We start from the raw sequence: 13,295 nt of genomic DNA on the forward strand, positions 1-13,295 counted from the left end.
TAAATTATGTCCACTGGAGATCAAAAATTGTGGAAAAACTGCTGTCACATAAGTATTTCCTGTTTCGTGGCACCACCTAGTGTTCAAACTCAGCTACACAACTTGGTGCTGTGTCCAAGTGAAAGACAAATAAAGCATGTGGTAGTGTTTAATTCCAAGTCTAATGATGGTTGTATGTAAAATTCTCATACATAATAATTCTGGCCTTTATACTGCTTAAAACAGTCCAGAAATCCAGTAAAAACAAATCTAGCACAGGTTTTTACAGTATTTTTACTGTGTTAGCGTTTAATGAGATGTATGTACCGTCTCTCCCTTCACTCCTCTTTTGTTCCACCTTTTTTCTTTACTTAACTTTGGTTTTGTCTTGTCTTTACACTTTACTCCCTTTTCTGTTCAACTTGTCTGTTTCCTCTGTTGATATTTTCTTGAATAAAATCTCACTAATTTTCTCACCTTCCCTTTTCTCTCATTCTTTTTGTGTTGGTCTTATGAGTTTGTGTACTGACATCTCTCAAAGGACCTTTAAGGTATCATGAGAAAACAACCATTCATTGGACTTGAAATGAGACCAATTTACTAGGTGCAGGAAGCTTAATAAATTAAAACATTGCAGACTATGTAGTGTCACTGCAGTATGTTTGACAGTCTGTGTGAGCTCTGTGAAGAAATATTATAACCGTCTGAGAATATGCCTTTGCATGTCTGTCCTGTCTGTGTGAGTACATGTATGTGTGACATGGACTGTGGGACTGTTTATATGCATGACTTGTCCCTTCTGGTGTGTGTGTTGGCTATCTGCTTACTGTGTATGTGTTTATATACAGTACAATGTCTGCCAGTAAACAGCTGGAGTAGATGGAGTGGACTGATCTGTTTTTACACATTTAAATATAGAAGTGACATTTACTGAGCAGATATAACGGCACTATGTCTACATACAGTATAGTGCACATTTTTGGAACAGCGTTTGATCATGTAATGAAATGTAAAACTTATAGCAGTAAGACATTATCCTGTGGAGCTGATGTGATATAGGTTATAAGCAGTATTAAATTCAGTGAAAGCTCCCTTGAGCACGGCATTTAACTGCCATTTATAGTTGTTACACAACCAGAAGTTAAACATTGCAGGAAGCAGTCACGTAATTATCGGACTAACCTACTGTATACCAATACCAACACACCAATTTTTAGACCTAAGATTTTTTTAACCTAAGATAACACACTGATAGCAAGTAATTTAACTAGTGGTATGTACAGTATTTCAGGGTTGAAACCTGGAACATCTTTTGGTTTGACATTTGAAGCCAACATTTTCTGTGATTATCACCAACACTGCCACCACTCTGTGGGCCATATATCATTTTCATGAGATGCATTTGTGGCAGAAATCATCTTAAGACAGATTTAGGTAACATACAGTAAGTTTTTTCCTCTGACTGTTTTCCCAGGCTCTGCTACTCTCCACGCATGGCAGCAGCTGGCTCAACCTCACATGGGTGCTCTGTTGGATCATCGGCCTGGTGTAGTCACAAAGGGCTTTCGCACTTTAGCACACGAGCAGGAGCAGGAACAGGAAGACGGCTGGCACCTGGACCAACCAGAGGAGGACGAAGATTTGTGCGACACATTCACCGGCTTGTCAGGAGAGAGCTCTGCTCCCATGGATCTGCCTCACTCTACCTCCTCTCCCTCCGTCTGCTGCAACAAGATGGAAGACGCCGATGACAATAGCCAGTCGCAAACATTGCAAGGAGACTTGTGCAGGGCAAGAGAACCGATTCAAGTTAAAGACGGACATGTTGCAAACATGCCCCTTTCCTTCTCCTGCTCCTCCCCTTCTTCCTCTCCTCTCCCCTCTTCTTCTGAGATGAACGGGCACATGGACCTCAAGGAGCTCCAGGCCTTACAGGCCGCCGCAGTAGACCGTATGCCTGGTGAGGGAGCACTTAGCTGAGGTCACTGCACTGCATTCACCCACCCTTGTAACCCTGGAGCATGGGGATAAAGGGGAGGGGGGTGAAGAGAAGGGGTGGGGTGGTGAGGGATTGGGGAAGGCATTCACTGGACATCTCACAACCCCAATGTGACGCACACACCTGCACCTGATGTCACACCTGCACACCCACCCATCCCACCGGCAGCCCCTGTCTGTGCAACCATCGAACCCCATCAAGTACATGTTTTTTGCTCATCAATTTACTTCATTTACATCTTCATACTCTTCCTTCTCACTTCACATCTTGTTTCACTGCCACACCTTGCCTTTTTCCAACCAATCACACCATATCTATCCTCTTCAACAGGGCTTTAACTTTAGGGTGTCTTTTACAACTCTAATCATCTCAGTCTCTCTCAATTGTGAGAGAGAGTTTTTTCATACTTTGGTGTAATTCATAGAAATTTGACTCGGAAAATATGTTGGCACTTAAAGTTTTTACGTAATTTCTTCCAGCAGTCAACACTAAAACACCAGTGTACCACACAAATACACGTACACAGAAATATCATGGCCTGAGTCCAGTATGCGGGCACGTACGCATATATCAGGTGTTGTTAGTGCAGCTGTCCAAGTCACATGAACACACGACACCATGGCTGGATAATATAGGAGCTGACTTGTAGCCTCAATGCACGGTCACCTTCATACACATATGATACAAGATGTATTTATTTAAGGATTGCAGACATCTAAAAAAAAAAATGGTGGTAAAAGAAAAACACAAGATGTTCAGCGTGAAATTGAACCTGAAAATCCTGAAATCCAAATTAAATAAGAAAGACCCAAAATTAAAACACCTAAGTACGGCAAGGATTATTTGAAGGCTGCAGTAAAAATGACACTGAAAATTTCATTAAAAATCTGTAACCCTATTTTATGACAATAAACAGTATTAAGTGAGGAGAATAAAAAGGCAATAGCAGGATGTGTTAGTTTATGTCAACATCAATAGAACAGAGTGACTTCAGCTTCACAGCTTTGCTTTTCTATCTTAATGTGGCCGGCTTTTTATGTTAGTACATCTGTTTTTTTGGCATTGTCTTGCTTATGAATCACTCACCCTTTTCAGTCAGTACAATACACATTATGTAAGACATTGTGCCAGATGCATCTGACTAATAGCCCATATAATGTGTTTTATACCTCGCTTTCTTCTCCAGTGAATAGTCATTACATTCATTAACTATTTTCTTTGGCTGAACTCCAAAATACACTGTCAACATTTTTACACAAAAGATATGATGAATTTGGCCTTAAGCAAGACTGAGGATAAACAACACTGACAAAGTCAATGTCAAATGTAAATACCATAACACAAACCACAAGACTACACGTGTAGTTCACTGAAAGCATGAGCTCACAATTTTTTAAGTCTGTTTTAAAACTAGGGCTGAACAATTTGGAGAAAAAAACATATCTAATAATTATTTTGACAAATATTGCAGTTGTGATAGGACTCATGACATTTTAGGGAATGATTTGGGTCATTCTCATTTTTATTGGAAAATATATTAAAGTGATAATAGTGTAATTCTTTGCGAGGATCTGTACTAAAAAAATGATTTCTTGTTCAGTCTGTAGAATACAAGTTGTGTAGGCTGGGACATCTCTGCAGCACCACAATACCTAACTTAGGATGGTATATTTTGCTTTCACCATGCACCTCCTGCAATTTGATACTGCACTAGTTCATCTTGCAATTTCAATAAAACTGATTGTTCAGCCCTAAGACAACAGTCAAACATCCACTGCAACAGCTCGCTTGCTGTAATCATTACTCCTGTTCACACTGGCCATTAACAGTTCCCCCATGTGCTTCCAATGTAAGTAATGTCCTTGTTCTGTAAAAAAAAAAAAACAATTGAAAATGTATCTGACATAAATATAAAGCTTCAGCAGTCTGAGTTAATGAAAAGGAGGAATGATTACAGCAGTCACTGTAAGCAACAAAACAGTACATGCTGTGCGCACCTCTTCATCACTTCAGCGTCCTAGAAATTATGGAGCTAATGTGTGCTGGTGCTGGTGCTTGGGGCTCATACTATAATCATGGTCTGTTTTTCCTCCACTTTGTGTACAGTGATTTTTACAGTGTGTTGCTTGGCACACTTTGTCTCAGTACTAACGGCATTCTCCTCTGCTGTAATCTTCTGTTCCTCTCCTCTCCTCTAGTTAATTTCCCAGGGAAGTGTATGTCCCATACCTCCTCTACATACACCTTCACCACCTGCAGGATTCTCCACCCTTCGGATCAGCTGACCTCTGTGTCCCCGAGGTAAGCATATGAAATGCGTGAGTACTTATTATTGCAGTTGTACTGTACTCTGATTGAAAATATGCATTATGCATTATAATATTGTTTAGTTTTTGGTGTGTACCACTGAGTGTAGTGTACTTTCATGAACACATGATGGCAGATGTCTTTTCTTTTTTTGCATTAAATTTTTTTACCAAATGGCACATTAAGGAAAGAGCTGCTACTAAATCAACTGTAAACATGAAGCCCGTGACAGACATGAATGACAACAAACTGAACAGTTAATGTCTGATAGTTTAACCTTTAAAAAAAAAACACCACTGTATACTGCAAATCAAATAGCTGCTTCTCAGCCAAGGAGCAAATCCCCCTCTTGTTCCCCTCCTGTAGATTTTGAGGCAGGGCTACTTTGATGCCACAGCACCTGGCTGACTTCATACTGTGTGTCCCTGCTGTCTGATTGGCCTTGGCAGGTCATGTGATGAGGAAGATGAAGTGGAGTTGTATCATATGGTTGTCATGGCCGGAGTAGAGCAGACCCATTGAGTGCACCCTTTGGGGTGCACATGGGTGAGGCAATGCATGGGAGTGCATTCATAAAGACTGTGGGTGTGTGTAAACCAGAATAACATCAGTGATTTGCCCTAACTCTACAGACAGTCACAGTGTTGTTGGCCTACATGTAGTTTGCCTCTAACGTTCCCTGTCACCATGTTCCTTACTAACAATCAGCTTCTGACGACTCCAATCATTGATCAAATCTAAATTCATCAGGATTTGAGCGTAGGTGCTCTGTCTTGCCCTTTAAAAAAAACTATATTGGTAAAATAATCTAATCTGATCTAATCAATGTCTTGCCTTTCAGAGCTTTTAACCATACAGTTATGTTCACTCAGTGAAAGGAACTGGCTCAGGTGTCATCATGTAACTTTAATCTGGTCCTTCAGTCAGTTGATAACGAATTGTTGTACATGTAAGAGAGAGATTGTAACCCTTTGTCTGAATTCAAGGCCATTCAACATTTTAAGACCTCTGCTGGAATACCCGAAAGACTGGACAGACAATGGGAAAAAAGACCCAGGACCAGAGACTTAAAAGGGACATAATATGCTTTTCATTAATTTCTATCATACACATGATGTTACAATGTCGGATGTTCAATATTAAACGTAGCCATGGTTTCAAATAATGAAGTAAATGTATGCAAAATTCATCTCTGTGAGCAAAAACCTTTGGCCGTTCTCAAGAAATGGTTTCTGCTTTTTTCTACTTTTTTGACAAACTGCATCAGCTCTTGATATATTTCTACATATGGTCATCTGCTCCAGTCACACTACTGCAAGTGTTTACATTAGATACACTGCTCCATGTAGCTGCATGCTAAAAAGTGATTTTTTTTTTGGAACGGTAGAAAGTGCTGCTATACTCTTTTACCATCATTCCTTGGCTGCAATGATGGTGCAGAGATGCCAAGATATAGAGGACACAGAAACGCTGACCAGAGTACAGAGCAGATGGGGCTTTTTCGGGAGGGGGGCCTAAAGAGACAGGAGCTAAAAGAGAGGGTTTAGGACAGAGGGTGAATACAGGTGTTTTTTGACCATCAAAGCATGTAAACATGTCCAAGTAGAAACCCAGATACAAGTAGATACCTGAAAATGAGCATAACATGACGTGTCCCCTTTACTTTACTCCTGAATATGATAACAGCACAATCTGAACACCAGACCCAATACAGTTCACAACAGTGGCTGGGAGAGGATCATTTGCATCCAATGCCAAAGGTCTGCTTTAAATTGAGAGAGGAGTAATAACATCCTCCTTGTGTATGACTGCTTTACCCACATGACCCATTGACCAGATATAGGTTATGTGATGGCACCTGAGTGGGTATAATTTGCTGGATGAAGTGGATTTTTGTGATTTGTTTCTTTGTACTTTGTAGCTACTCAACTAAACTGTGTGTCAAATAATTGAATATGTGTACGCCCTGATGCTCCTCAATGTGATTATCATTTAAAATGTGTTATTTGTCACTGATGATAGGGCTGTTTGTGAAACCTAACGCAGTGATTTTATGCAGACCTAAACTGGGGTCCGTTTCAGAAAGGAGGTTCAACAAACTGAGCCTAACCCTGAACTCTGAGTTGAGTAACTCTGAGATGGGAAACTCTGGTTTACAGGTTTCAGAACAGGTGATTTCAATTGGTTCAATCAACACAGAGTTTGTTCGCTCTGAGTTAAGCGCGTGCACCACAACTTTAAAAAGCCATCATCAATGGAGCCCCGATACCACGATTCACCATGGCAACAAGCGACAAGAAAAAGTTCTGCATTTTTTTACTCCTCTGGAGTTGGATATTTTAATGCGCTCATATAGCGAATTTGAAGCTGTTTTCAGGAAGAAGAGTAACACGGCTGCAGCAGCGAAGGAACGGGAGTCGGCGTGGGAGAAAATTACTGCTCGAGTCAATGCGTAGCCTAAGTTTAAATTTATTTTATACATTTATGCAGTCACAATAATATTAGGCTACAGACGCAAACAGGTGGAATGGTGTTAAAGCTAAAATTTAGTTCACTTAGATACAATCCCGCCTCATTATTTTTCAAGTGAAAATGGTCTAAAAACAAGTTACTTTTAGGTGTGATTTGTTTTGACTAGAAATAAGACACATATTCTTGGTATGATTTTGAGTTTGTGCAGTGTGATGCTGTCTGACATTTTGAGACAGTCAGTCTACCTGCACATTAATGCTGTGAATGGACTTCATATTCACAGAGTCTCCTTCATTTTGTGAAGGAACAATGATGGGACTGTGGGTTCCATCAATGCACCCTATCACACCGGGAAATCCTAAAAGAAATTAAAATGACTAATCCCAGTCTGAGGTTGCAGCACCATGTCATTAACTGAATATGATTTATAATCATAAATTTTCACTGATTTCTACATCATTCACCTGCAATCCTGTGGAACTCCTCCTTGATGACCCTCACAAGTTTATGTCCAGGGAACACAACAAAAGAGTTTAATAGACGTTTCAGAGCTAGGGACACTTTTCTCACGCCTCTGCAGACAGTGGCCTTACTGATATTTAACACATCTCCGATATTATACAGAAAACTCCCGTTTGCAAAAAAACAAAGAGCAACACAAAGAATCTGGGCAGATGAAAGTGCACGTCTAAGGTTGGTGACGTTGGTTATGTCACGACGGATGAGGTTATGGATATAAATGATGGACTGTGATGTGAAATGGTACCGTTCAAAAAGAAAATGTTCTGGAAATGATAATACGTCAATTCTGGGCCTGTGAATAATCTCCCGACGAATGCATAACTCCCTCCTCAGTAACACTGCCTCTTCGTCCACAGGGTCCTCCAAGAACGGACATGCCATGGTCGAAAAAAAATAGATTTAGAACTAGAACACACTTTAGGATCCGACTTTACCTTGAGGACAGATGATCAAACTCGCTGAAACCCTCACAACACTAAACGAATGAATGAAGGAATCACACTGCGTGTGTGACATAAGAGGGAGGAGACAGCTAGAAACTCAAGGTTCATTGAAGAAAACCTGCTCCCGACCAGGTTAGGTTCACAGAGTCAGTTGCCATAGTAACTGACACCGAGCTTCAGTTACCTCTCTTTCTGAAATGGGCTGGAGTTACTCCGCTTTCTCTGGTTTAAGTGACCTCCCTTTCTGAAACAGAAAACCCAGAGTTTCCCTCATTTCAGGGTTAACAGACTCAGAGTTTTCACTAAACCTGCTTTGTGAAACGGACCCCTGATCTCCACATCTCTGTTGCCCAAATAGAAGAAAGGTTTAATTCCTGCATGATTATGTTTTAGGTCTTGTCCATGTGATTCTTAATGAGTCCTAACTGTCACTAAAAGCCAAGTGTTAAGACTTGATAACTCATGTCCACTCATTTGTGTCCCATCACCCATGCTGTTTCTCATGCTTTATGCACACCCAATACCCCCTGTTCCTCTGCTCTTTCCTCCTTCCTCCCTCTCTCCACTCCTTCTCTCCTCTTACTCTTCTATCTCCAGCTCGGCTCTGGCCTCTTGTCAGAGCAGTGCTTGCCACAGCACCACTACCCCTGCTTCCTCTCCCATACCCTTCTCTGCTCCAAATACACCTTCCTACACCCCCTGCTGCACCCCGCGCCGCCTCTCCCTCTCCCTCTCACTAGCTGAATCCTCCACCAACCTTCGGGACTCCACCAAGACCACCAGTACCTCGCTAGGCCTGGTGCGCCTCCTGCTGGAGCATGGGATTTCTGCCTCAGTGTATGACCCCCGCAGCTGGGACCGAGGGTTGGATGCCAGCGGAGCTTCAACACCTGTGGGAGGAGTGCAAGCACAGAGGAGCACGGACACACCAGGGGAGACTGAACACAGACGACTGAAGAAACGCCCGGATACCCTCCTTCTCCAACCATCAACCCCGCCTAACTCCCCTCGTTCTAAATCTGCTTCTTCTACTAACAACCGCCCAGTCTTTCAGTTCAGCCCTTCTGCTGATGACCCGCCATTTTATGACACCTTCCTCGCCTCTAAGCCGGCTCGTACCATTCTGAGGGAAGTGCTAGGGGAGGCGGAGAGGGAGCGAGGGGGGCAAACAGATGATGACGGCCAAACAGAGAAGCTGAACCTGCGACTTGTGGACAAGCTGAAACGTTTCCGCACTCTCTCCCCTCATGCTGGTTCTGTTTCATCTGGGAGTACTCTGTTAGCCCCCTTCAGCTCCACTGGACTGGGGAGCAGTGCCCTGGGTGGGGGGCTTCCAGGTTTGAATGCAGGGCTGAGGAGGAATCGAAGCTATCCCGCCATGGTAGGGGCCAGTATGGCTATGAAAGACCCAGGGGGCCCCCCCAGCACAGAGATAGTCATACCACATACGATGCAAACCCCACATACTCAACAGGCAGTGAACACACAGGAAATGGACAAAATGCAAACAAATCACACACTGTTCACACACATACCACAGACACTACATGAAGCAGTGACACCACAGACAATAAAGCAGAGACACACCAGGCCAAACTACGGGCTGTGGCACTCAACAAGCAATGACCAACTCAGTGATGACGAAACTTGGACATAAAGGGAGATATTCAGTGGAGTGGCTCATATTACATCTACTGCATATAACATTTCACAGTACCATACATACGACATTAGACATTTGCACACATACAAATTTATTTATAAAACCAAATATCATACACGACCATATAGACTTCCTGCAACTATAGAGTAGACCAAACAGCTACACTGATGAACAGTACAGGCCACCTACAGACTCAAGTAAGTCCTCTCTCCAAACCAGTCCAGACTCCAACTGATCTACAGTCACCAGTAAATGTAAACTCAATGAAACGGTGGTGAATGATCCAGTGGTGGCTGACACTGTTACACTGTGTTATACTCATATACTGTCAGACTAACAATGATGGAGTATGTTGCCTTCCTCTGTGTCCACTGTAATGGTATATTGTATGTGCAATATACTGTGTCATATACTGTGTAATATTAAAGGCCCAATCTGGTGGAAATACAGCAGAGTTTTCCCACAACCCCTTTCAGTCTCTTTTTCCTCCTCAACCTTAATGAGTGCACTTTTGGAGAAAAGAAAGGCAACATATGGATGAAATTTAATTCAAATGTTTAATTGTACTGCACTGGCCTGAATACAACATTGTTTTTTTTTTTATTGAGATTACAGGTATTTATGAAGGAGTGGGGGTTGTATATTCCAAGACTAAACCATCACGCATTCAATCAGCAGGTGTTACTGTTGCTGCACTTTAAAATAACACTGTGTCATGGGTCATCTGTAGCCTGAATGTGGCTAGGCTAGCAGGTTTAACCATGGTACTGCAACACAAAAATCTCCAGAAAGCATTAACAACCAGTAAAAATGACATACATCTGTGGTCTTTGGCTTCAGAATTGAATTTTTGATATCTGTAAAAATGTTGTCAAAGTGCTCAAAGTGACTGAGTAATGTCATCCCAGTGTTCAGTCTGTGGTAACAACTAATAAATGTTAAAGCCCACCAGGAAAAGACCAATATGTCTCTCCCATTGTAAAGATACAGCCAGAGTTAAGTTGGCTGCTAGGCCTGAAGGGAGCCTTTTACCAGAGCCTTTATTTTGGGGTTGTATTTAAGCCTTTAATTGCATTGGAGATAAATGGAAGTTATATTGTCACATGCAGTGACATTAGCACTAGAGATTAGTTTCTACCAGCAACTTTTTTTTTCCTATATATATAATCCATATAAAAAAAAAAAATATTAAAAAAAAAATCCAGATTGGGACTTTAATGTGTGACCTCGCTGTGACTCCCTGTTCTTACGTGCCTAAAAACAGCTAACATACTGTATCTCATTGGAGGATGGGTTTGTAATATTTGATTACTTTATCATTTTAATGCAGTGGAGCGAGTAAATGAGAATAACTGCAGATTAATGTATTTGCATCTGAACCTGCTGAGGGTCCCCACACATTTGTGTTTTCGTCTCGAGTAGTTTGGGTGAAGCACCCGCTTCAGTTATAATCCACAGGGACATGTAGCACATGAACAGTAACAGGTCCGGCTACACAGACACCAGTTCAAACACTGTGACTACAGACAACATGAGGCACACCGGCAGAAAACACAAAACTTGCTTTGTCAGATTCACTTTTTCCCATATTGCTTGTCACGTGCATACATAATGATGCCATATTATTTATTTTGTCAAAATCAAACAAATGTGTGGGTGAAAAAACAGCAATATTAAGCATTATAAAATGTGTATGTTTCTGAATGTAAATGTAAAAGGAGTGACTTGAAATATCCAAATGTTGGTTTTTAAGAGCAGGAGAGAGAGATTGTGTTAATTTTTTGCTGAAGGGAAATTTTTGGTGTCACTGACCAGTTCCACTGTCCAGACTCGGGAACACCCCTACGTCTTTTTATATTTAAAAAGAGAGCAACATTAAGTTTTATCAGTCCATATTTTGAATATGACCATCACACAAACACTTTACTGGCCACATTAACATCGATCCTTTGCATCCTCATGCTGTTCGTGTGTCAGTTAAAGTCTGAAGCTGGACACTGGGACTGGGCCACTGACTGTCTGACTGACACTGAATGAATGGACAAAATGGCTGGCTGTGATGCTGGCAGTGATCTGTTGAAATCCTTAATGATTAAGGGGTTGATGCTATTGAGCTGGAGATTAATAATCATCAAATATATTTATTAAATACTTGGATTATTAGAGGCACATGTATAACTGAATTGTACATGTTTAAGTGAAGGACTTTTGCAGATTGTATTTATATTTTTAACGGTCACACTGACATTTTGAATCATTTTTCATTGGCCTGTTTATGTTAAAAAATAAAACATTTCTATGAGGCTTTTAAAATGGCTTCATAGAAACATTTCCATTTAAAACAATGGGTACAGTTAGCTGTCTACAAGCTTACAGTGCAGTGATGCTGCCTATCGTAACAGTTGCACATTTGGGGGGAAAAAACAAAACAATTTACAGTATTTAAGAATGACATGAAGCGACAAGGAGTTGGTGTGTGTTTGCGTGTGTGCTTGCTTTTCTGTGTGTCCACTGAATCATCTGAATGTAAGTTATTACAAACAGTGAACCTGCTGTAGGGCCATTTATTTGTACAGTATGTTGATTTATCTTCGGTTTGTGTTGGGAACTATTATTGCATTGTAAATGTATGCAACACATATAGTCATGTTAACTTTTTTTTTTTTTAAGATGAAACTGTAACAGTAGAACAGAAATACAGGGAATTAAGTTGTTTATTTTCAGTAAAGAGGGAAACAAACTTTTCTGTTCAGGGAATGAAGTGTTCTATTCTACAGAACAGGCCGTAACGTTAATAAAAATAAATACATAAAGACTGACTTGTTTGCATCATTTGATAACAGTAATCATTACTGTGAGTTCAGCTTAAATTGACAGGATGTCGAAATTTTGCTGGTTCAAGGGATGTTGATGGGATCATACGCCCTTTGCTGTCGAGGTCTGAGAACAAGTTGTCAACCCTGATGGTTCATTAAGTGCCCATAAATCACTCCCAGTAATACAACTGAATAATATAGTGGAAATCAGTATCACATTAATAAGATCAATTTTCTGATATATGCCACAATATGAAAATGCATAAAATCATGATGCATAATGATGAATAACATTGAACTAGTCCATACCCATTGGTAGCTTTGTCACCTTCTACCTATGCCAATCCTCAATGCCTATGTGCAGTTTCACATAGATTGACCACATCAGTGAGTAGAAAAACGTGGGACAGAGAGAATGACTGACTGATAGAATGACACAGTTTCCGTGATTATGTACAGCATACCATACCATGACTTAGTCATACCAAAAATTAGAAAAAAACCCCAAACATTCGGCCACAGGGGCAGCCACAGCGATCGGCCGCATTTTAGCCATTTTTAAGCATTTTTCTGTTGTTATAGCGCCACCCAGTTGCCAATTAGAGTTACATTTCTCCAGTCACCTTGAGGCGTCCTGTTCTACATATCTACCAAGTTTAGTAAAAAATCGATATGGCGGTTAGGCCTAGATAAGAAATTAGCTCTCTAGCGCCCCCATTTTGTTTGATGGGGTCAATAATGGAGGGGTCCTCTCAGATTATGTGTGGTAATATGCCTACAAAGTTGCGTGGTGATCGGTGAAACCCTTGAGATGTTATACACCTTTATGTGATGAGCCACACCCTCCGCAATATTCATTGCCTTATAGAAGCTCAGTTTTAGTAAGTTTTCCAACTTTTGCCAAGAGGTAACTTTAGATATTGGTCCCTAGATTATGTTCAGCGAGTTTCATGCAGATCGGTCAAACTTCCTAGGAAGAGATCGATTTTAAGTGTTTTCAAAAAATTCAAAATGGCGGAAAATCTATATAAGCGGAAATTATGGGTTCTTGAGGCAAATTTGTTCCTCATGAGGAGAGGCATCTCATGTCTCTA

At 41.0% G+C, this 13,295-nt stretch overlaps 1 protein-coding gene across 5 annotated transcripts in view; it reads left to right on the plus strand.

The window, feature by feature from the left end:
- Window positions 1–12,192, plus strand: part of trak1a (trafficking protein, kinesin binding 1a) — a 46,102-nt gene extending 33,910 nt beyond the window's left edge. For 4 of the 5 annotated variants that reach the window (XM_049583522.1, XM_049583520.1, XM_049583521.1 and 1 more), the window contains 3 exons: window positions 1,454–1,939; window positions 4,177–4,279; window positions 8,320–12,192. In XM_049583522.1, the coding sequence (XP_049439479.1) occupies window positions 1,454–1,939; window positions 4,177–4,279; window positions 8,320–9,379 (1,649 nt within the window). In that variant the 3' untranslated portion in view covers window positions 9,380–12,192. Of the gene's footprint in view, window positions 1–1,453; window positions 1,940–4,176; window positions 4,280–4,734; window positions 4,832–8,319 lie in introns of all 5 variants that reach the window. The other variant, XM_049583523.1, reaches the window with a different exon arrangement.
- Window positions 12,193–13,295: the final 1,103 nt, after the last annotated feature.

The sequence above is a fragment of the Epinephelus fuscoguttatus genome, linkage group LG8 (assembly GCF_011397635.1).
Source record: "Epinephelus fuscoguttatus linkage group LG8, E.fuscoguttatus.final_Chr_v1".
Classification (NCBI taxonomy): domain Eukaryota; kingdom Metazoa; phylum Chordata; class Actinopteri; order Perciformes; family Serranidae; genus Epinephelus; species Epinephelus fuscoguttatus.